The sequence below is a fragment of the Ctenopharyngodon idella genome, chromosome 20 (assembly GCF_019924925.1).
Source record: "Ctenopharyngodon idella isolate HZGC_01 chromosome 20, HZGC01, whole genome shotgun sequence".
Classification (NCBI taxonomy): domain Eukaryota; kingdom Metazoa; phylum Chordata; class Actinopteri; order Cypriniformes; family Xenocyprididae; genus Ctenopharyngodon; species Ctenopharyngodon idella.
This window is the reverse complement of record NC_067239.1, coordinates 29107910-29129883: the sequence shown is the minus strand read 5'-3', so window position 1 is coordinate 29129883 and position 21974 is coordinate 29107910. Positions and strand designations below refer to the sequence as shown.

The 21974-nt window shown below is 37.7% G+C and overlaps 1 protein-coding gene across 9 annotated transcripts in view; it reads left to right on the top strand.

Annotated features, from left to right (window-relative positions):
- The window catches only part of dnmt3aa (DNA (cytosine-5-)-methyltransferase 3 alpha a), a 64060-nt gene that overhangs the window by 8359 nt on the left and 33727 nt on the right, over window positions 1-21974 (top strand). For 6 of the 9 annotated variants that reach the window (XR_007926725.1, XR_007926724.1, XR_007926723.1 and 3 more), the window contains exons 3-6: window positions 1101-1208; window positions 13119-13329; window positions 13546-13589; window positions 20401-20550. Coding sequence is in view for 6 of the 9 variants with exons in the window: in XM_051873946.1 (XP_051729906.1) it covers window positions 1101-1208; window positions 13119-13329; window positions 13546-13589; window positions 20401-20550 (513 nt within the window). In the remaining 3 variants the exon portion in view is untranslated. Of the gene's footprint in view, window positions 1-1100; window positions 1209-5369; window positions 5520-13118; window positions 13330-13545; window positions 13590-20400; window positions 20551-21974 lie in introns of those variants that run through there. The other 3 variants (XM_051873949.1, XM_051873948.1, XM_051873950.1) reach the window with 2 other exon arrangements.

Sequence of the window (21974 nt, the reverse complement as noted above, 5' to 3'; positions counted from 1 at the left end):
TAGGTCAACGATTTAAATAAAGCCTCTCTGTGTTGTAAGCTATAGCAACAAAATTACAAAATAACAAAAAACAAAAAAAACACAGATCACGTGACACAACACAGATCAGTGAGAGTTCATGTCATGTTTACTGGTGCATGGTTTGGGGTTTTCATATCTCTGATGGACTTGAGGTTAATGTTTAATGACTATTAACATCCATTAAGGCAGTTTCACACACTCTCATTTGTAGAAATACTCCCCTGGTGACCCTTGACCTGTGGGGACTGATCAAACTTCATGTTGTTTCAAAGGTTACAACAGAATGATTTATGAGAGAGACAGGAGAGTTCACGAATTAGTGTGTGTTGTGGTTTCATGGTTGTGTGTGATGATAGGGCTAGTGGATAAATAACATTAGTGGGCACATGGTTGCCGGGATTGTTGCCAGGGAAATGACCTCATGGTTTTGTTGAGGAGAGCAGCATCATGACCTCCTGGAGACAGTTGCTAAGCAGTATTTTCACCTTAGTAACCGCTGCCTCTCTGTCGCTCTCATCTGACTGGATCCCCACTGAGAGAGTCCAGACGGATCATCTGCGTGTGTGTGAATCTGAAAATATTAATATAAAATCCTTAAAATTATTTTATTTTATTATTTTTTATTTTATTTTATAGATCAAAGGCCTTAATGTTATTTTTTTATTTTATTACATTTTAATTAATTGTATTATATTTTATTTATAAAATAATATTATTTTGATTCATAAAATATTAATTTATTTTTTATAATATTCTTTTATTTTATTGTATAAAATTTTATATGAAATACCAACTTATTTTAAATTACACTAAAATAATAAATACAGTAAAATATCATTAATTTAATTGCATTTAATTTTATTTACTTTTTGTTATTATTTTTTAATTATTATTAGGTGTTTGTTTGCTAAAGCAATCATCATTGTTGCCGATACTCAATATTTATGTGAAAATACATTTTATCAGAGAATACCTTCTCATAGGATAGTGCAGTTTTTGAGCCAGTGTTACTGATGAAAGAGAAAAGAAAGAGTGTGTTTGTTGTAGTGCTGATGTGTTTGTGTGTTTGTTTGTTTTAGAGTCCAGAGGCGGAACAGGAAGTGTGTGAGGTCACACATGAAGAGAGAGTGACTGACACACCAACACGAAGAGTCGGACGACCCGCTCGAAAACGCAAAGCACCAGGAGTGAGTACATGTGCACATATGCACAACTACTGCACACACATTAACACAGTGTGTGTTCTGTGGACTAATAATAGATTTGCTTAGCATGTTCATTGCCTTGTCTTCTGTATGGCAGTAATTCAGAGAGCTGATTTGAATGTCTGTGAGCCGTGATTGAAAAATCAGCAGCTGATCAAATACTGCATGAGATACCAGCTTCAGTCCTGTGTGTCTGTGTGCATGATGTGTTGATTTGAAGGGATAGTTCACCCAAAAATGAAAATTCTGTCATCATTTACTCACCCTCAAGTTGTTCCAAACCTGTATGAATTTCTTTCTTCTCCTGAACACAAAAGAAGATATTTTGAAGAATGTCGGTAACCAAACAGTTGATGGACCCTATTGACTTTCATAGTATCGAAATGGTGCCCATCAGCTGTTTGGTTACTGGTTTGGAACAACTTGAGGGTGAGTAAATGATGACAGAATTTTCATTTTTGGGGCGAACTATCCCTTTAAGGCTAGTTCGGTCACTGTTATGATTGGCTAACATCATTGCATAGAAAAAAGTATTAACGCCCCCTCACTATTGCACGTTGAGGGTTTTGAAAACATCCATTTAAAGCCATAATTTACAGAGTGTTATGAAATTCTTACATTTTGCAATATAGCTGCTGTCAGATCTTGAATTGTTTCCTGAGCAGCAAATCAGCATATTAGAATGATTTCTGAAGGATCATGTGACACTGAAGACTGGAGTAATGATGCTGAAAATTCAGCTTTGATCACAGGAATAAATTACATTTTACACTATATTCAAATAGAAAATCGCTATTTTAAATTGTAATAATATATCACAATTTTGCTGTTTTTGCTGTATTTTGGATCAAATAAATGCAGCCCTGGTGAGCAGAAGAGACTTCTTGCAAAAACATAAAAAAAATCTTTACAACCTCAAACTTTTAAACGGTAGGTTGTGCAATGGCAATTCATAGTGACCACATCTAGTGCATGAGCCATTTTGAATAATCTTGTGCTGCTTTATGATGATTTTTTATGTCCCTTTTGGTGCTTGAAAATTGCTATCACTATGAATTGCCATTGTATGGAAATTTGAGTTGTGTGAACTGCTTCAATGGTGTGTTTTTGTATCTCACCAGCATCTGTCCCCATTCACTTTCATTTAAAATGCACCATCTTAGGGCTGGGCGGTATGACGATATATATCATAAAATGTCTATCGTTAGAGATTTTGCTATATCATGGTGTGTAAATATATAGCACTATTGACACTTCAGAGTGATGAAATGCATGAATGAGAATATAAAGAGCGGGATGATCTTGATGTTAAAAAGAGTTGTAAGTGCAAAATATCCTGAAAATATCCTCAGTGCGGTCTTAAAGTGACAGCAGCCTTATATACCTGCTTCTGCTCTTTGTCATTAATGTGAATCAAACAAAAGAGAAAATAACTTACTGCTCTTGTCCGAATAACTTTTTTTAGCTTTAATAAGAATACATTTATATTTAATCCATACAGTGAAGGCTATTACATTTGATTATTAAATTTCTGTACTAATTCTAACTACATGTTAAAGGATTAGTTCACTTCTGAATGAAATTTTCCTGATAATTTACTCACCCCCATGACATCCAAGATGTTCATGTCTTTCATTCTTCAGTCAAAAGGAAATTAAGGTTTTTGAGAAAAACATTCCAGGATTTTTCTCCATATAGTGGACTTCACTGGGGTTCAATGGGTTGAAGGTCGAAATGTCAGTTTCAGTGCAGCTTCAAACGGCTCTACATGATCCCAGACGAGAAATAAGGGTCTTGTCTAGCGAAACGATCGGTCATTTTCTAAAAAAAATAAAAATTATATACTTTTTAACCACAAATGCTCGTCTTGCACTAGCTCTGCGATCCGCACGCATGACGTAATTACGTTACAAAGGTCACGCGTGACGTAGGCAGAAGTACCGATCCAGTGTCTACAAAGTGAACATGCAAAGATTAAGCCAAATGCGTGACCTTTCAACGTAATGCGTGGCGCATCGCAGAGCAGTGCAAGACAAGCATTTGTGGTTAAAAAGTATATAAACTATTATTAAAAAAAAAAAAAAAAGACTGATCATTTCGCTAGACAAGACCCTTATTCCTCGTCTGGGATCGTGTAGAGCTCTTTGAAGCTGCACTGAAACTGGAATGTTTTTCTCAAAAACCTTAATTTCCTTTTGACTGAAGAAAGAAAGACATGAACATCTTGGATGACATGGGGGTAAGTAAATAATCAGGAAATTTTAATTCTGAAGTGAACTAATACTTTAAATAAACCTATTGTACGTGAAAAACTTAAAGGGGTGGTATAATGCCACTTTTACAAGGTGTAAAATAGGTCTTTGATGTCCCCAGAGTGTATCTGTGAAGTTTTAGCTCAAAATACCCTACAGATCATTTATTATAGCATGTTAAATTGGTCACTTTTTGAGGGTGAGCAAAAACGCTCCGTTTTTGTGTTTCCCTTTAAATGCAAATGAGCTGCTGCTCTCAAAAGGGGGCGGAGTTTCAGGAGCTTGTGAAATGCTGCGATCCACCTCCTTCTAGAAAATAACGTCTGGAACACCACTCAAAGTGGGACATTTGACCTCTGAAGTCGGGGTACATCGATCAACCCCGACCTCAGCGAGACGCGTCATTTGACGTCACTTTCAAGATGTCGGCAAGTCCTGTTTCTAATGAGCATAAATGTAAAAACATTAGACATTAAGTTTATGTAATGATTCATAAGTTTTTGCTTTTCGTCAGCTGTTTACAAAGCGACTGTTATTTTTATTCTGTTTTTGCCATAACTTAGACAAAAACGCGATATGCTCTCCTTGTTTTGTGGTGACCTCACATGGTCAACATGTGAACGTGACGTGTGATGACTTGAACACACTGAGGTCTGAAGTGGAACATTTAAATTGGGATATTCCCACGTCCAACCTCGTCTGGAACGCAGCATTAGCACTTAGCAGCACCTCACATTACCTCACGCAGACTCACTGAAAATGCCAGAAACTGTTCAGCCTTTTATGTTCAAAACGGAGTCGGACAATGATGGAGAGACTCAAGAAGAAGTGACAACATGTAGAATGCAACAGGACGTTTCTCAACGGTTAGTTGATGAATTTATGTAGCTGATGTGGAGTTAACTATCTTAAAGTCATTGATTAGCATATTCTGTCATGATAATCTTTAAATCGCTCATGTGGGAACTGTTGTAAGATCCTACAGAGCCAGAGAATATATGCTGCATGAAGATAGAACAGGTAAAGTTTAGTTTAATTAACTTGTCATGTGGTGATCTTGCTTTTATGACATGCTGTTGCATTTGTTTTACGTACTGTAATGCAGTAACATGGCTTCACCCCCTTTGTTGCGTGTTCATGGGGGCGGGGTTTATGTAAATTCTAGGGATAGTGATGTCACCAACCCGGGAAGAAACTTGTTGTAGTCCCTACCAGCCGTTTGTTATAGTCCTTAAACAGAGAATCCGTATCTCCGTTTGCATTAAACTTTAAGCACTGTAACTTTGCAGATGTTGTTTATGCTCAAACAGCAACATTACACACTAACTAAAGTTAAAAAAGTGAAATCGCAATGAACCACCCCTTTAATTAGTTTAATTCATATATTTTTTTATATAGTATTTGTCCTATTGTTTGTAATTTGCTGCTTCTTATTTTTAATAACAGAAATGATATAAAATAACCCAAAGTATCTGTATTGTGATATATATCGTTACCCTGAAATAAGATTTGGTTATATCACGCCATCTTTTAAACTCCTTTTGTCTGTCACGGAAGAAGCAAGTCATATAGGTATGCAATGACATGACGGTAAATAAATGGTGACATAATTTCCATTTCTTGGCTGAACTATTGCTTTAATGGAAAGCCTTGCTTTTATCTTAAGTATTTTAAAGATTACTGTTGCTAAGAGGCGACCAGAGACACACATCAGGATTTTTTTTACTATAATAATCAGCTAAATTTTAACTAAATTATTTCAGTTGATGATGCAAATTTTTGAAGTTAAACCGAAAACCAAACACATACTCATAGCATAGTTTAGTAATGTCAGGGACAGTCCCTCTATCGCTATCATCCACCGTGTCGTATGTACCTGTGACTGATACTGCAACGCTTGCAGCCGCCATGCAGTACTGAGAACATAGAGACAGGTCAGGTTTACTCAGGAAGAGGAAATTGTGACTGCAGCAGACGTAGTCACATGATCTGAGGGGTGAGAGAAAGACGAGGTACTCTAGCCTGTAGGTCTCTGATGATGGTAAGTTTGTATCGATGTCTTGTTAATTGTTTTAGATGAACATCAAAAGTCATACAAGTGTGAAACAACATGATGACAGGATTTTTTTGGTGAACTGTCCCTTTAAGAGTCCTTTGAAATATAGGCGCATGCTTAAAGTCAATGTTACTTCCGCAGTGTGATGTATTTTCGAGTGAAGCAGGATGTTCAACAAGAAAAAAAAATGGAACTTGGGGGTGTTGAATGGAATTGAACCAGAACAGAGCCAGCTAAAATAAAAGTTGTATATGTATTGATATTTCTTGCATTTATCAGGCAGAAGCATCATTGTAATCAAACAGCCTGAGTTGAAAATTATAATTAAATTGTTAGTGAAATACACTAAAAATCTAGTTAAAAAGGTAAGATTAGATTGTTTTTACTAAATGATGTCTCTCTCTCTCTCTCTCTCTCTCTCTGTGTATATATATATATATACACACACCTGAACAAAATCTTAAGACCGGGGGAAACATTACAAGTATTCACATTTCGCGCTGCTTTATCATAACCAGGTTGTAAGTATTGCTTAAAAAAGCCAAAAGAAGAAACAGGATCAAGAGACAAAAAATAGAGTAGGCAATTTATTGAAAACTGCATTTAAACTCAAACAGGCTGTTCATCAGCTGATCAAAAGTTTAAGACCATAGCCTTAAAAAGTTAAAACCTGCACAAAAATATGGCTTTAATGTCATTGTCCTTCAGGCAGTCACACTGTCATGATCTTCTGATAGCAAAGGCATCTGTTGTTGAATGTGGCAGGATTGTTAAGCTGCACAAGCAAGGGCTCTCGCAATGCGCCATTGCTGCTGAGGTTGGACGAGTGAGACAGTCATTTTACATTTCTTAAAAGACCCCGAGAGTTATTGGACAGAACAGTCAAGTGGTAGACCCAAAAATTTCACCTGCACTGAGCTGGAGGATCCTACGGGCTGTCCGTGAAGACACAGGCTGATCCTTGTCCCAAATTAAGGCCCTTACTGATGCTGACTGCAGTCCAATAACCATAAGACGGCATCTGCGAGAGAAGGGCTTAAAGAACAAAAAACATCTTCAAAGGCCATGTCTCCTCCCACACCACAGACTTGCCCGTTTGCAGTTTGCAAGGGAGCACCAAACATGGGACATTGAAAGGTGACGAGAAAAAATTTAACCTAGACGGTCCTGATGGCTTCCAACATTACTGGCATGACAAGGAGATCCCACTGGAGATGTTTTCTACTGTAGGTGACACAGTGGAGGAGGCTCCATCATGATCTGGTGTGCTTTTTCCTTCAATGGGAAAATAGAGCTTCAGGTTGTGCAGGGTCATCCACCGGCGGCTGGCTATGTGGACATGTTGCAGTGGGCATCCCTCTTGACTGAGGGCCCTCGTCTGAGCGGTAATGACTGGGTCTTTTAACAGGACAACGCTGCAGTTCACAACACCCGCCTGACGAAGGACTTCTTCCAGGAGAATAACGTCGCTCTTTTTGATCATCCTGCATGTTCCCCTGATCTAAATCCCATTGAGAAAGTTTGGGGATGGATGGCCAGAGAAGTTTACAAAAACAGGTCAGTTCCAGACCGTGGATGCCCTTCGTGAAGCCATCTTCACCACTTCCCACCAGCCTCCTGGAAACAGTCGCATTAAGCATGCCGAAACAAGTGTTTGAAGTGATCAACAAGAACAGTGGGGCTTTTTTGACACTTTTAGTTCTGTTGTGGGTTTTTTTTTGGGCTGTGATCTTAAACTTTTGATCAGCTGATGAACAGCCTGTTTGCGTTTAAATACAGTTTTCAGTAAATTTTTCTCTCTATTTTTTGTCTCTTGCTCCTGTTTCTTCTTTTGGCATTTTGAAGCAGTACTTACAAACTGGTTATGATCCAGCAGCGCGAAATGTGAATACTTGTAATGTTTCCCCCGATTTTGTTCAGGAGTGTATATATATATATTAGGGGTGGGAGAAAAAAACGATCCATCGATGCATCACGATTCTCTCTCCAACGATTCTGGATTGATTCTGAGAATTTTAGAATCGATTCTAAGCTTAGTTTTTATTCAAATGCGTGATGACGATGCATGTGCTTTAGAAACACCCGGATTCTGCTTGCTTCCAATTCCACACACAGATACACTACTCGAACTTTCCGTAAAATAATCTTTCATAAAGTTCAGAAAGGTTGAAGCGAATTACAGTGACATTCATGTGGTTTTTGGAATGCAGTGGACTTATACATTTAAAATATGAAATCCACTTACAGAAGGCTGCATTCGATTTCAAATGCTGACGTTTTGTTTGTGAAGAGTGCTCGTGCATTTAATGTACTTGCGTCTCAAAATGGTTTTATGACGCAAGATCAATGTAAACGCAGCAAGTTTTGTCTTAAAGGATTAAATGGACAGAACAAACCGCATTACTTATTATATTTCAAAAGAGATCCATGCGTGAATGCAGCTTATTAGATCTCCTGCTGTCTGTGATGTAACAATCAAACGACAGTAAACCTGAGAAAGAAAACATTCTTAAATACTGAAAGCACTCTTTGTTTATTGTTTGTAATATGTTTCGTTGCTCCTCTTTATTATTTGCTACTTGCTTGTATGTTTTGAAGTTATATTAGTTTAAAATTGTTAACATACAATTGTTTTAATACATTTTTTTCAATTTGTAATTATTTTAAAAAGTAGGCCTACTTATAATTACTTATGTAAGTATATGTAAATGTAAGGATTTTAAGGTTAAGTCGGTAAACTAATTAATTAATAAGAAAAAAAAGTAGATCAAGAATCGTTTTGGAATTGGATCGTGACTCCCAGAACTGGAATCGGATAGGATCGTGAGGTGACTAAAGATTCCCACCCCTAATATATATATATCTGTAAAATTATTTTTGCCTATAAATATAAAATTATATATGAATACATATGTATACTTATATATACATTATGTATACTTTTATATGTATATTTGTAAGCAAAAACAATTGTGTAAACATATGAATTTAGTAACAAAAAATCTGGCATTACGACTGGGTGATATGACCAAAAATATTATCACAATATATCCATATCGATATTTATCACAATATTAATTTACCGTTAATTGGGAAGGAAATGCTTTCCACATATTTGTTAGATCTTGAGAATGAATGTAAACTTGTTTGTTCACAATTAAACTCCACAGAGTTGCTATCTTTTAATTTAGGGCCTTATGAAATCCATTTTATTTTTCCCTGAATTCTGTGTTTTCCATTTTATTTTTGGGGGGATTCTGTGTTTTATGATTTAATACAAGTTTATATAAACTTCTAACAATTTAATCAAGCTTTTAAAATGTAATCAAATGAAAATATAACAATTAATTTACAACAAAACATTGCATTGTACAAAAGAACTGTATAAGTTTAAAACATGGATGAAAAATTATCTTTATTGTATGAAATTCCTTAGAAATACTATTATTATTATTACTTTGAGAAGTACATTTTAGTATACAGTAGTGATATATTTCTGTCATAATTTCTTAAAGTTAAACCGAACTTTTATTTTGACGGTTTATTGTGAAGATCTTTCAGTTTTAGTTTCAGCGTGTATTTGATGATAGTTTTTCGCAAATGAAATGGTAAAAAAACTTGTGAAGTGACTCTTAAAGCAGCTCTGGAGATAAAATTCGACGGCAGACGCTGAAAGTGTCGTGTGTGAGTTTGTGTGTCAGATGAAAACACGTCGTTCATTCACACAGAAAGCACTTATTAGCGACATGCAGTGACTGGCTGTTGCTTTTATTTCTGCGGTGCAATAGGCTGTTAGATTAATCCATATTGAGTAAAAATGTCCAGAGCTTATCATCGTTATCAGCATAAATTTTACCTCAATCTCGATATGATACTGTTTATCACCCAGCCCTATCTGGCATGCATGACATATTAGCACTACTGTATATCAAATATTGTATCTTCAACTTTTCTTTCATTTAGTGGCATCAACAGATTTGTTATGTTTCACTAAATATTTTCCATGTATTACTCTCCAATGTGAGAAATTCTCACAGGTGATATTTGCGTGTTAGTGTTTTTCATCTTTTACATTGCACTGCATATACTATTATGCAGGTACTATTCTATAATATGTAAACACATTTATCATATCAATGGACTGGTGGTGCATTATCACTTTCAAGTTGTGAAAGTACGAGAAAAAAGGCTACAAAATTGTCTACAGATGTGTAATAAAATCATCACAGCCGTGTCTTCATCTAAACGCTCAGAAGTCTTGTGGGAATTGGAGTGTTTATTCAGTAGATGAATGTTGAACACACTCCTTCGCCTCAGGCCTCGCTATCCTCTTTAATGTACAGTTGCTCCGCCAAACTGTTTGATCCATTTCATCTCCTCAATCTTGCAACGTCCATGTAGGTCTGGTGTAATATGTTTGGATATAGGCCAGAACCTTCACACAAGTACGCAAGCACAATTAATGCATTTGAATGAAGGCAATTTGTGTTTCAACACAGTTTGGATGCATGAGATTGAGCTTGCGTGGCTAGACGCATGTGCATTCACATACTTCAGAGTATATTTCTTCATTTAAAGAGAATGAGTGAAGAAAGTGTGTGTGCTTGGGTTTGAAACACCTGCAGGTTTATAGAGTTTCTCACCTGTTGATTAAAGGCATCAGCAGCTGTCAAAGAGTGTCGCCAATCACTCTAATTAAACCACTAATGTGTGTGTGACTGCACTGATTCATATGTGTGTGCGAGTGTGTTTGGCATCTATTAACTCACAGACAGCAGTAAAACTCACACCAGCCCTCGTCATACTGAACCAAAGAGACTTTTATTGTTCATCATAAAGTTAGCAGACAGCGTTACGCTGCAGGACGTCCCAGCAGCTGCCAAACATTTTATTGATTTCCTGCTTATTTTCGTCATTGATGGATGATAATGTCAATGTGAAATCAAGCATGACCTTGTTTATTTTCTTAAAGCATTTATCAAAATATGTTAACTTCACCTCTGAAAAAACCTTTTCGTCTGATGTCACCTAGTCCATGCTTGAAAATATTGTTATGTCAAGTTAATTTTTAGATGATAAACAGCCTTTTGAAATAGTGAATGCTGTAAATTTAATGTCAGATAACATTAATGTGATGGAGATTACAGAAATGATACAACATCAGATGAATTCCTGATAGAGAAAATAATATTTTGCCTCATTGAAAATTCTGTTTCACTCAGAAATCACTACTGGCATGTTAATAAGGGCCCGTATTATACTATTTTCAAGGCTCCTAATTTTGTTTTAGTGATCTCCTGCAATAGTTTTACATGCACCCAAGGTCAAAAACACTTTATTTTTCTTATAATATACATTGCACATCACCTAATTTCTCAAAGAGTCTGAAAACTTTTAGTTCGAAGATTCAGTCTCTCTAAACCCGTCCTTTCCTAGAGCCTACTCTGCTCTGATTGGTCAGATGGTTCAGTCTGTTGTGATTGGTCTACCGCTTACAGCGCGTGTCGTAAACAAAACGGCCATTACCATAAGTGAATTTCAGCTCCAGAGACTTCCTCTGCGCTTGATACGCAGTTATTCGATTGATGCCATCGGTTTTTCCATATCAATTCCAGTGTCAAATCCTAGCAAAGTAGATTCGCAGCACAGAAAACAGTGTATTCTCGACATGTCGACAACACGAGCCAAACTCTTCCAGTCTCAGCTACAGTGTTTGAGGGCCAAAGTAGACATTTGCGGGCAGCCAGTGAAAACTATGGAAGCCTGTTTCTGCCACTAAATAAAAAAATTAAAACAGTAATTGCTACTTTTTATCTCAGAATTCTGACTGGTTTTTTTTTCAGAGTTGCGAGATATAAATTCTGACTTTTTTCTCACAATTGTGAGTTTATATCTCAGAATTGTGACTTTATAGAGTCAGAAAAAAAGTCAGAATTGTGAGATAAAAAGTCACAATTACTGTTTTTATTTTTTTATTTAGTGGCGGAAACGGGCTTCCGTAGAAAACCATAGAATGGCATTATGCAAATTTCTTACATTGTTACGTAGGCATATGACAGGAAGTGAGACTGGAATTACTGACGACTCGTTTCAGCAGTTTAGAATGGATTCTTTCAATAACTTTATTTGTCGTGCACTTTGATCTTTAAAACTATGCAGACCTTTTACATTCACAAACAGCTACATTACACATTGCATGAAAGGTAATATTCGGAAAAAGCATAATGTTTACTAACTGTTTATAAAGAGGTAAATGGTTATAAAGCATTTGCAATACATCTTTAATATGCAATACAGAAAGAACTGTAAACTGTGATCTTTAGCTGATCCATGACACCATTAGCACTAATGTGCTAGCTGCTGTGTCACTGCGCCTCGATGTGTGTTTTATGCCATGTGTCTATGCAGATTTACATTTTGCTGGTGCTTTTATCTGAAGCAACAAAATGAGGAAAACCACAAGCAATTTGTGTATGACACACAAGCCAACAATACTCGAAATGTCATGTTTCAAGACTATAACAGATGTAAAAACTGCTGAAAAGATAGAAAAAGAAGAGACTTTCAATATGTTCATTTATAGAAAGGGTTCCCAGACGTTTTTGTCATCCAAACCCCTCAGACATAAAATATTTACTTGAAGTCCCCCTGATATCTTAAGTTAATGTTTCAGTAAATTAACAACACATTTGCGCGATTCTCTGATGTTGGTTAATGGTCTCACTGGTGTTTTGGGAATCAAAATCAGATAATAATAAATAAATAAATATCATTAGTTTTAATGCGAAAACAGAAATATATTACTGTTGTAAATTTCAATTGTTCTATAAAAACCCTGATTGAATTAAATGGAATAATAATAATAGGCCTAACCATCTAACTAACTAACTAACAAGTAAATAAATAAATAAATAAATAAATATTAGTTTTAATGCTAATTATAATAATGAAAACAGAAATAATATATTACTGTTGTAAATTACAAATGTTCGGTAAAAAAAACTGATTGAATTAAATTGTAATAATAACAGGCCTAATAAATAAATATAAGTTTTAATGCTAATTATAATAAATGAAAACAGAATATATTACTGTTGTAGATTGCAATTCTTCTGTAAAAATCGTTGAATTAAATGCAATAATAATAATAGGCCAAATAATAAATAAATAAATAAATATCAGTTTTAATGTTAATTATAAGAAATGAAAACAGAAATATATTACTTTCGTAAATTACAGTTGTTCTGTAAAAAAAAAACCCTGATTACATTAATTGTAATATTAATAATAGGCCTAATAAATAAATAATAGTTTTAATGCTAATTATAAGAAATGAAAACAGAAATATATTGCGGTTGTAAATTGCAATTGTTCTGTGAAACACTCCGATTTATAGGAAGGATGGTTCAACTTAATGATACTCATCCTACTAGACTGCATGTCGCTGTTATTATAAAATTAGGGACAGTCCCTGCTGCATGTACACCTACCTAATTACTCCCTTTCCCTCTATGACACACACATCTCATCCAGCACTGACATTTAAGTGATTTGCTCCCTCATTGTATCTCTCTCTCTTGATAGTTGGATAGTTGTGGGCGTGTAATAGAGGGTGTGGCCTGTATAAAGCAGGCGGGGTGTAACGGTGAAGCAGACAGTCTGGAGCGGAACGACTCCTCCCCTGACTCCACCCACAGGAACAGCACAGACACGCCCCCCGGAGCAGACGAAGACTCTGCCCCCTCCACTCCACGGAAGAAACGAGGCCGACGGAAACTCGAGCACCCGGAGCGACGTGAGTCACTCGTTTCTTGTTCAGTCTGATTGATTTCAAATGTGCTTTCTTTCCGAAATGTGTCATAAAATACAATTAAAATGCGATAAAAGCAATGGCACAAGTAACTATATCGCCCCCTTGAGTACTGCCACATTAACGCAGGAGTGCATCAGCCACGTTTTTTTTCTTTTTAGCCTTGTTTTCCTTTAAATGACCTCTGTATTTGTCTTTCAGACGTGGAGGAGGACGACACCAGCAGCGACACCAGCAGAGCAGAGGTGAGAAACATGAACAAAACACAATAAAACATAGTCAAATAAAGAACGTAATACAATTTGAGAATCACATTTTCTACATTTCATGACTAACGTTACATATGACTAGGGCTGCATGATGTGGGGAAAAAATCTTATTGCAATTTATCTTATAAAAATTGTGATTCTGGTTTAAAATGCATTTGTTTTTTATTTTTTTTATTTTAGTAGCTCAAGGTTTGCTCTACTTGTTTGTAGGAGTGCATAATTTTGACAAAGATTTGTGATTTATATATCAATATGACTAAATAATAATAATAATAAATAAATTAAAATATTTAACAAAATAAGAGTTATTACTATTATACTGTAATATTTAATTGTAAAATAAAAATATTTAAGTATTTAACCAAAAATTATAATAATAATAATAACTTAATTTTACAGTACAACTGTAAAATAAAAAAATAAAAATGCTTTCAAACATTAAACATTTAACATGAATGTAACTCTACACCTTTGCTTCATTTAGTATATGCAAATCTATGAATATGCAAATTAGCCCCACCTCCACTCACTCGCACAAGCTCAGAGATCCACTCGGTCAACTTACTGAGGTAAATGCTGCACAATGGTATCGCTTTTTACAACGTCGGACACAGTAATTGACCGTTCGCAAAGACCCGACCCTTTAGTTACTGTTGTTATGTCCGACAAGCCATGCCGCTCTCTCGCCACACATCATGTTCTCACGCAGTGAAAAAGATACATCTCGGAGCTAAGAGGACACTGACAGCGTGTCGACAGACAAGGCAGAGAAGGTTACTTTCGATATGAAACAAACTCTCAAATTTCAAATATTGTAATTTTTAAAGAAATTTAAACAATAATACCATTTTGTGGCTCTTTAATGTGTCGTGACAGATCGCTGTAGCACCTCAGTTCAAGCAGCTCGTGAACAGATCATCTCTTCCTACTAGTTAATTTATAGTCTCAAATAAACATGAAAGAACATCAGAAAAAATGTTGTTTCAACCGAGGAAAGACGTCAATACACACCATTTTTCAGGTTCAAGTCCACCGACGTAATCTACTAACTCCCCTGACTGCTTTGTCGGACATAATGGCGGATTCGGCGGTATGATTGGTTAGATCGCCTGTCAATAAATCTCCTTGCGAAGGGTCAATTAATATGATTAGCCTTTTGCTTGACTACATTATCAAACAGCTAATAATGTGTTGCTAATGTTACACAACTCCCTTGCTTCAGAGCTTATGAAGCTTATCATAGTTAATGATATGCTAAAGCCCGCCGGCAAGTTGATGTGATTGGTTACAAGGTAGTTTGTGACGTGACGTAAGAAACACCAGCGTTTTCAAACCGCGTCTTTGAAACTGTCTTTAGATCACTGCAGTTTTAAGGAGAAAATACTCAGCAATGGTGTTGACTTATGAATTTGCAATTTTGCATGGTTTGTCTTAAAGCATATTACAAACACCACATAGACAACATTAAAAACTTGATTTTCACCACAGGGGGACTTTAAAGCTTCTCTTTTGTTGATAATGATTTTACTGCGCTTCTCAATACAAGTTTGTAAGGTGGTTGGCAAACCCAAACACAAACTTATCGAACGGAGATACTGAAACCCCGGATGAGCATGAGCTGCTTGTGTGTAAAAGAACACAGTGCCATGCTTCACTTTGAAACATGCAGCGCAAATACAGTATATGTTTAATTCATTTTAAAATCACACAAAGCCATAACACAGTTTCGGTTTTATTACCCAGGACTACACAGAATCCATGAGAGTTGCTTGGAAAACTGGTTAAACTTAAACTAGCTGGTTATCTGGACCCAGTCGGGTGGTTCAGACAGGTCTAGTTAATACATCACAGAGAGCTGACCATCTGTGATTGATTAATCTGCTCTTGCTCGACGTAGATCACAGGAAATAGACGGCATGTTCACCAAGAGCATGAGAATGGACTGGTGGAACGCTCCAGGCTGTTTATGTGAGAGACATGAATGTGTAAAGCTGTAACTTGGCCCGAATGGCAGCTGTAAGTGGTAACACGCCACTGAAATGAGTTTACAGGCTGTTGAACATATGTTTTATTAGGGCTATGTACATACAACACTTCACAAATGTGCGCAGAGTAAATAAAGACGCCTACACGTTGCAAATCAAGAGTTTGTGAAAGTCAATTTCTTATGCATCAAATGAGTTTTATTAGCATGTCAGGGCCCTAAAACCTACAGGACGCCACCAAAAACATGCAATTCTCATTAAAGCAGGAGCTATTTGAGTCTGTCATTCACAATGTGTGTATTCCCTTAAAACTGTAGGTATAAGAGAGTTGTGTTTGTCTTGGGTTAATATTCAGTAATATTATTGATTTGACTGCACTGACACTATCAGAATCAGAATGAGCTTTATTCGCCAGGTGTGCACAAACACACAAGGAATTTGTTGTGGTTTTCTTCAGGAGCTCACATACATATGACATGAGAACAGAAAGAACATTTAAATAAGTAAAACTAAGAAACTAGGGATGCACCGATACCATTTTTTAAGGACCGAGTACGAGTACAGATACTTTTTTTCTAGTACTCGCCAATACCAATGCCTATACATTTATTAATTTCTCTCTCTTTTTTTTTTTTTTTTTTTTTTGGTGATCTTGTACTTTTCCAAGCACAACACAGTGAGACTAATGAATGTAGGACAGATTCTTTATTATTACTCTAATGAAAAAAGTAATAATTTTTATGTGCTTGTCACAAACATAAAGAACAAAAATTTCATAGTGTGCAATAACCTTCAAAGGGCATAATTACCAATATATATAATTGTTATATAAAAAGAAATTTACAAACAAATTACAAACAATACAACAAATACTATAGAGATACAAATTAAATAAACTTGTTTTTCAGATACAGTAGGTTTATTTACCATGTATACATTTATTTAACAGATTTCGTTGTTTTATTAACATTTATGACAAATATAGGCTACGGTCCCTTTAAGACCGAATCCATGGATTCTGACACATATCCTGTTTTCACCCAAATGTTTACGTCCACTTAAGCCATAACCGACTGTATTTACGTGAGATACTCCACACGATGGGCATTTTGACAACTATGTGTGCATTTGACCATTCAGGCGCGAGGAGAACTGATCGCACGCTGTCTGAGAGAAATGGGATCGCGCGCAAGAAAGAGAGAGCGCTTCTGGTCTGTGTCATTCAGTGCGATTCCGCCTATCCCGCCTTCACTAATCGATAACGAATTGTGATTGAAAGCATGCAGTTCGCAATGTGTGTGTTGTCATCATTAATTTTGAAGTGTTTCCACACCCCTGAGGCTGACATTGTTTCTGCTGCTGCCGCCGGTGTCTCTGTGCACGGACAATTCTGTCAGTCACGTCACGTGAGGTATCGGTCTTTGGTATTGGGGGTATTTTTACGAGTACGAGTACAAGTACATGAGTTTGGTATCGGGCCAGATACTGATACTAGTATCGGTATCGGTGCATCCCTAGTATTTACACAACTAATTTTTATCTTAAGTACTAAAAGTGAATACTAAAAACAGGGGTAATTGCTATGTTAGCTGTTTAGCTGGAGATAGCATGGAGGAAAAAAACTGTTTTTATGCCTAGATGTCTTAGTGCACAGCGATCTGTAACGTCTACCTGACGGCAGAAGTGCAGACAGGTTGTGTCCAGGGTGAGAGGGGTCTGTGACGATGTTACCTGCCTGTTTCTTCACTCTAGGGTTGTACAAGTCCTGAAGGTTGGGCGGGTGCACACCAATTATCCTTTCAGCTGTCCTAACAGTCCGTTGCAGTCTTCTTATGTCTGATTTGCAGGCTGACCCAAACCAAACAGTTATAGAAGTGCACAGAACTGACTCAATAACAGCTGAGTAAAACTGTGGCAGCAGCACCTTTTTCAATGTGATTGTCCCACTTCAGGTCCTGAGAGATGGTGGTGCCCAGGACCCTGAATGACTCCACTGCCTCCACAGTGCTGTTCATGATGCTGAGTGGGGGGAGTGCAGGGGGGTTTCTCCTGAAGTCCACTATCATCTCCACTGTTTTAAGCGTGTTCAGCTCCAGGTTGTTGTGACTGCACCAGACAGCCAGCTGTTCAACCTCCAGTCTGTAAGCAGACTCGTCTCTGTCCCGGATGAGGCCGATGACTGTGGTGTCATCTGCGAACTTCAGGAGCTTGACAGAGGGGTCTTTAGATGTGCAGTCATTTGTGTAGAGGGAGAAGAGCAGTGGGGAGAGCATGCATCCCTGAGGAGCTCCATTGCTGATGGTGAGGGTCCTGGATGTGAGTTTTCCCAGCCTCACTAGCTGTTGCCTGTCTGTCAGGAAGCTGGTGATCCACTGACAGATGGAGGTAGGTACAGAGAGCTGGGTCAGTTTATTCAGGAGGGTATCCGGGATTTGGTGTTGAAAGCCGAGCTGAAGTCCACAAACAGGATCCTTGCATATGTCCCTGGTTTGTCTAGATGTTGTAGGATATAATGCAGTCCCATATTGACTGCATCATCCACAGACCTGTTTGCTCGATAAGCAAACTGCAGGGGTCCAGTGATGTCCTTCAGGTAGGCCAGCACCAGTCTCTCGAATTACTTCATGACCACAGACGTCAAAGCAACAGGTCTGTAGTCATTTAGTCCTGTGATTTTCGGTTTCTTGGGTACAGGGATGATGGTGGAGCGTTTGAAGCAGGAGGGGACTTCACACAGCTCCAGTGATCTGTTAAAGATCAGCGTGAAGATGGATGACAGCTGGACAGCACAGGCTTTGAGACAGGCTGGTGAAACACTGTCTGGGCCTTTGGCTTTCCTTATCTTCTGTTTCCTTAAGACTCTGCATACATCCCTCTCACTGATCTGAAGTGCACGTTGAGAAGCAGGAGGGGGGTGAGGGTGTTGATGGCTGTGTGGTGAGCCGGTCAGAGCGGGTGTGGGGTGTGAGACCAGGCCTTTCAAACCTGCAATAAAATGTATTCAGATCGTTGGCCAAATGTTGGTTCTCCACAGTGCTGGGGGATGGGGTTTTGTAGCTTTTAATGGTTTTCAGGTCCTTCCACACTGATGCTAGGTCAGTAGCTGAAAGCACGTTTGAGCTTCTGCAAGAACCAATGAGGTTCGTTCTCGTGTTACGCAGCACGTTTGAGCTTCCGCAAGAACAAATGAGGTTCATTCTTGTGTGTTACGCATCATGTTTGAGTTTCCGCAAGAACCAATGAGGTTCATTCTCGTGTGTTACGCAACATGTTTGAGCTTCTCAGGAACCAATGAGGTTCATTCTCCTGTGTTACGCAGCACGTTTGAGCTTCTCAAGAACCAATGAGGTTCGTTCTTGTGTTACGCAGCACGTTTGAGCTTCAGCAAGAACCAATGAGGTTCATTCTCAAGTTACGCAGCATGTTTGAGCTTCCGTAAGAACCAATGAGGTTCATTCTCGTGTGTTACGCAGCACGTTTGAGCTTCTCAAGAACCAATGAAGTTCATTCTCGTGTGTTACACAGCACATTTGAGCTTCTCAAGAACCAATGAGGTTCGTTCTCGTGTTACGCAGCACGTTTGAGCTTCCGTAAGAACCAATGAGGTTCATTCTCGTGTGTTACGCAGCATGTTTGAGCTTCTCAAGAACCAATGAGGTTCATTCTCGTGTGTTACGAAGCACGTTTGAGCTTCCGTAAGAACCAATGAGGTTCATTCTCGTGTTACGCAGCACGTTTGAGCTTCTCAAGAACCAATGAGGTTCATTCTCGTGTGTTACACAGCACATTTGAGCTTCCGTAAGAACCAATGAGGTTCATTCTCGTGTTACGCAGCACGTTTGAGCTTCTCAAGAACCAATGAGGTTCATTCTCGTGTGTTACGCAGCACATTTGAGCTTCTCAAGAACCAGTGAGGTTCATTCTCGTGTTACGCAGCACGTTTGAGCTTCTCAAGAACCAATGAGGTTCATTCTCGTGTGTTACGCAGCACATTTGAGCTTCTCAAGAACCAGTGAGGTTCATTCTCGTGTTACGCAGCACGTTTGAGCTTCTCAAGAACCAATGAGGTTCATTCTCGTGTGTTACACAGCACATTTGAGCTTCCGTAAGAACCAATGAGGTTCATTCTCGTGTTACGCAGCACGTTTGAGCTTCTCAAGAACCAATGAGGTTCATTCTCGTGTGTTACGCAGCACATTTGAGCTTCTCAAGAACCAGTGAGGTTCGTTCTCGTGTTACGCAGCACGTTTGAGCTTCTCAAGAACCAATGAGGTTCATTCTCGTGTGTTACGAAGCACGTTTGAGCTTCTCAAGAACCAATGAGGTTCATTCTTGTGTTACGCAGCATGTTTGAGCTTCCTCAAGAACCAATGAGGTTCGTTTTCGTGTGTTACTCAGCACATTTGAGCTTCCGGAAAAGGTTTGTTCTCATGTGTCTAGCAGTTTCAGTTGAGCTTCTGTTTATGTTCGCTGATCAATGTTTATATGTGAATAAAAGCTGAATGTTTATATGAGAATATCTGTTCATCATATAAAGTGATCAATTCTCTTCTGTAGAGCTGCTTATAGCTGAATTGAACTTGTTTCAAAATTGATGAACTTTACACAGTTATTGAACTGAATCAACACTGAACTGACTTGAGCTGAAGAACGACAATATTGTCTTTTTTACAGCTGCTTTGCAGCAGAATTTGAATTTGTCTCATATCTGATGAAGTTTGCATCACTGATTCTGTTATTTTCCTGTTTATTACTTGTATAAAGTGCTATATAAATTAAGGTTGACTTGACTTGACTTGTAGAGCGAAGGGGGCCGTCTGAGGGGCCGGCAGGGCTGGGACATCAGTCTGAGGAGACGGCCCGTACAAAGAGAGACCTTCCAGGCCGGAGATCCTTATCACATCAGCCGCAGGGAGAAAGAGGAGTGGCTTGCCCGCTGGAAGAAAGTGAAGGTGAGAGAGACAATGGCTGTATCCGAAATCACATACTTCCCTCCTATATAGTAGGCAAAAAACAGTATGTGAAAAAACAAAGTGTGTCCGAATTAACAGTACTCATAAAAGAGTAGGCAAAAAGTACCCGGATGACCTACTACTTCTGGCGAGATTCTGAAGTGTGTGCATCCGATCGATATTTTACTATCCCATGAGGCCACGGGAGAGGGTTTGTGAGTGATGCAACTGACGCTGGTAGGTCACATGATAAAGACAACATGGCGAATGTTGTGTGTCCTGATTACATTCATACTACACACATTCATACTATATAGAACATACTTTTTTAGCGGTCATGTAATTACTTATTCAAAATAAGCACCTACTCGAGGGTATGCGATTTCAGACGCAGCCAATCACAGTTATTTCTGATGAATAAAGAAGTGTCGATACAATAGTTATGTACAATCTATCAACATCATTCATGGTGTAACTGCTAAATAAGTTTGACTTATATATTGTATATTCAGTTGTATTGTACCTCACTCACGTAATGGATGTGTTTGGGTTACTTTCTGTCTGAAAAGTCATTTTCTTGTATTCTTGCCCGGATATTGTGCAAAAGTTATCAGATTTACCAGATAACTTGACACAGGAAAGGTTAGTAAGTGATTTTATCATGGTAGTCTTATGAGTAATGGCATGAAATGGAAATTCGTCCTATTTTCTAAATGCATGTGTTATAGATCTTATTGTGGACGTTTCATTTGTGCATAACTTTCTGTTTTTGACCTTGTTATTTTTAATCAAAATATCATAACTCGATCTTCCAGTTAAATAAATTGGTAACACTTTAGTATAGGGAACACATGTTAATTATTAACTACGACTTTTTCCTCAATAAACTCCTAATTTACTGCTTATTAATAGTTAGTAAGGTAGTTGGTAAGTTTAGGTATTGGGTAGGATTAAGAATGTAGAATAAGGTCATGTAGAATAAGGCATTAATATGTGCTTAGTAAGTACTAATAAATAGCCAATATTCTAGTAACATGCATGCTAATAAGCAACTAGTTAAAAGACCCTAAATTAAAGTGTTAACAAAAAATCTAATCATTTAGTCCGCTTAAACCTGTTCATTTCTTACCATCGACTGCATTTTCTTTATTTTTGAAAATATGTCACACGTGTATGTACATCACAATATAGAAGAAAAGATCTGTTACTACTTACATTATATTGTGAAATTAATGTAGTGTAGTACTGTAAATCTTGTGCTCATGGTTTTGGTAAATGGTATTTTAATGTTTATTGCACTGTCCGGTGTACTCCCACTCATGTACGTTGCTGCAACCATGATTTTTGCGTTTTTTTGCAAGCAAAAACTCAAAATAATTCTTTCTGGTAATGGGCGTTATTCCACGAACGCTTAAGTTGTAGTG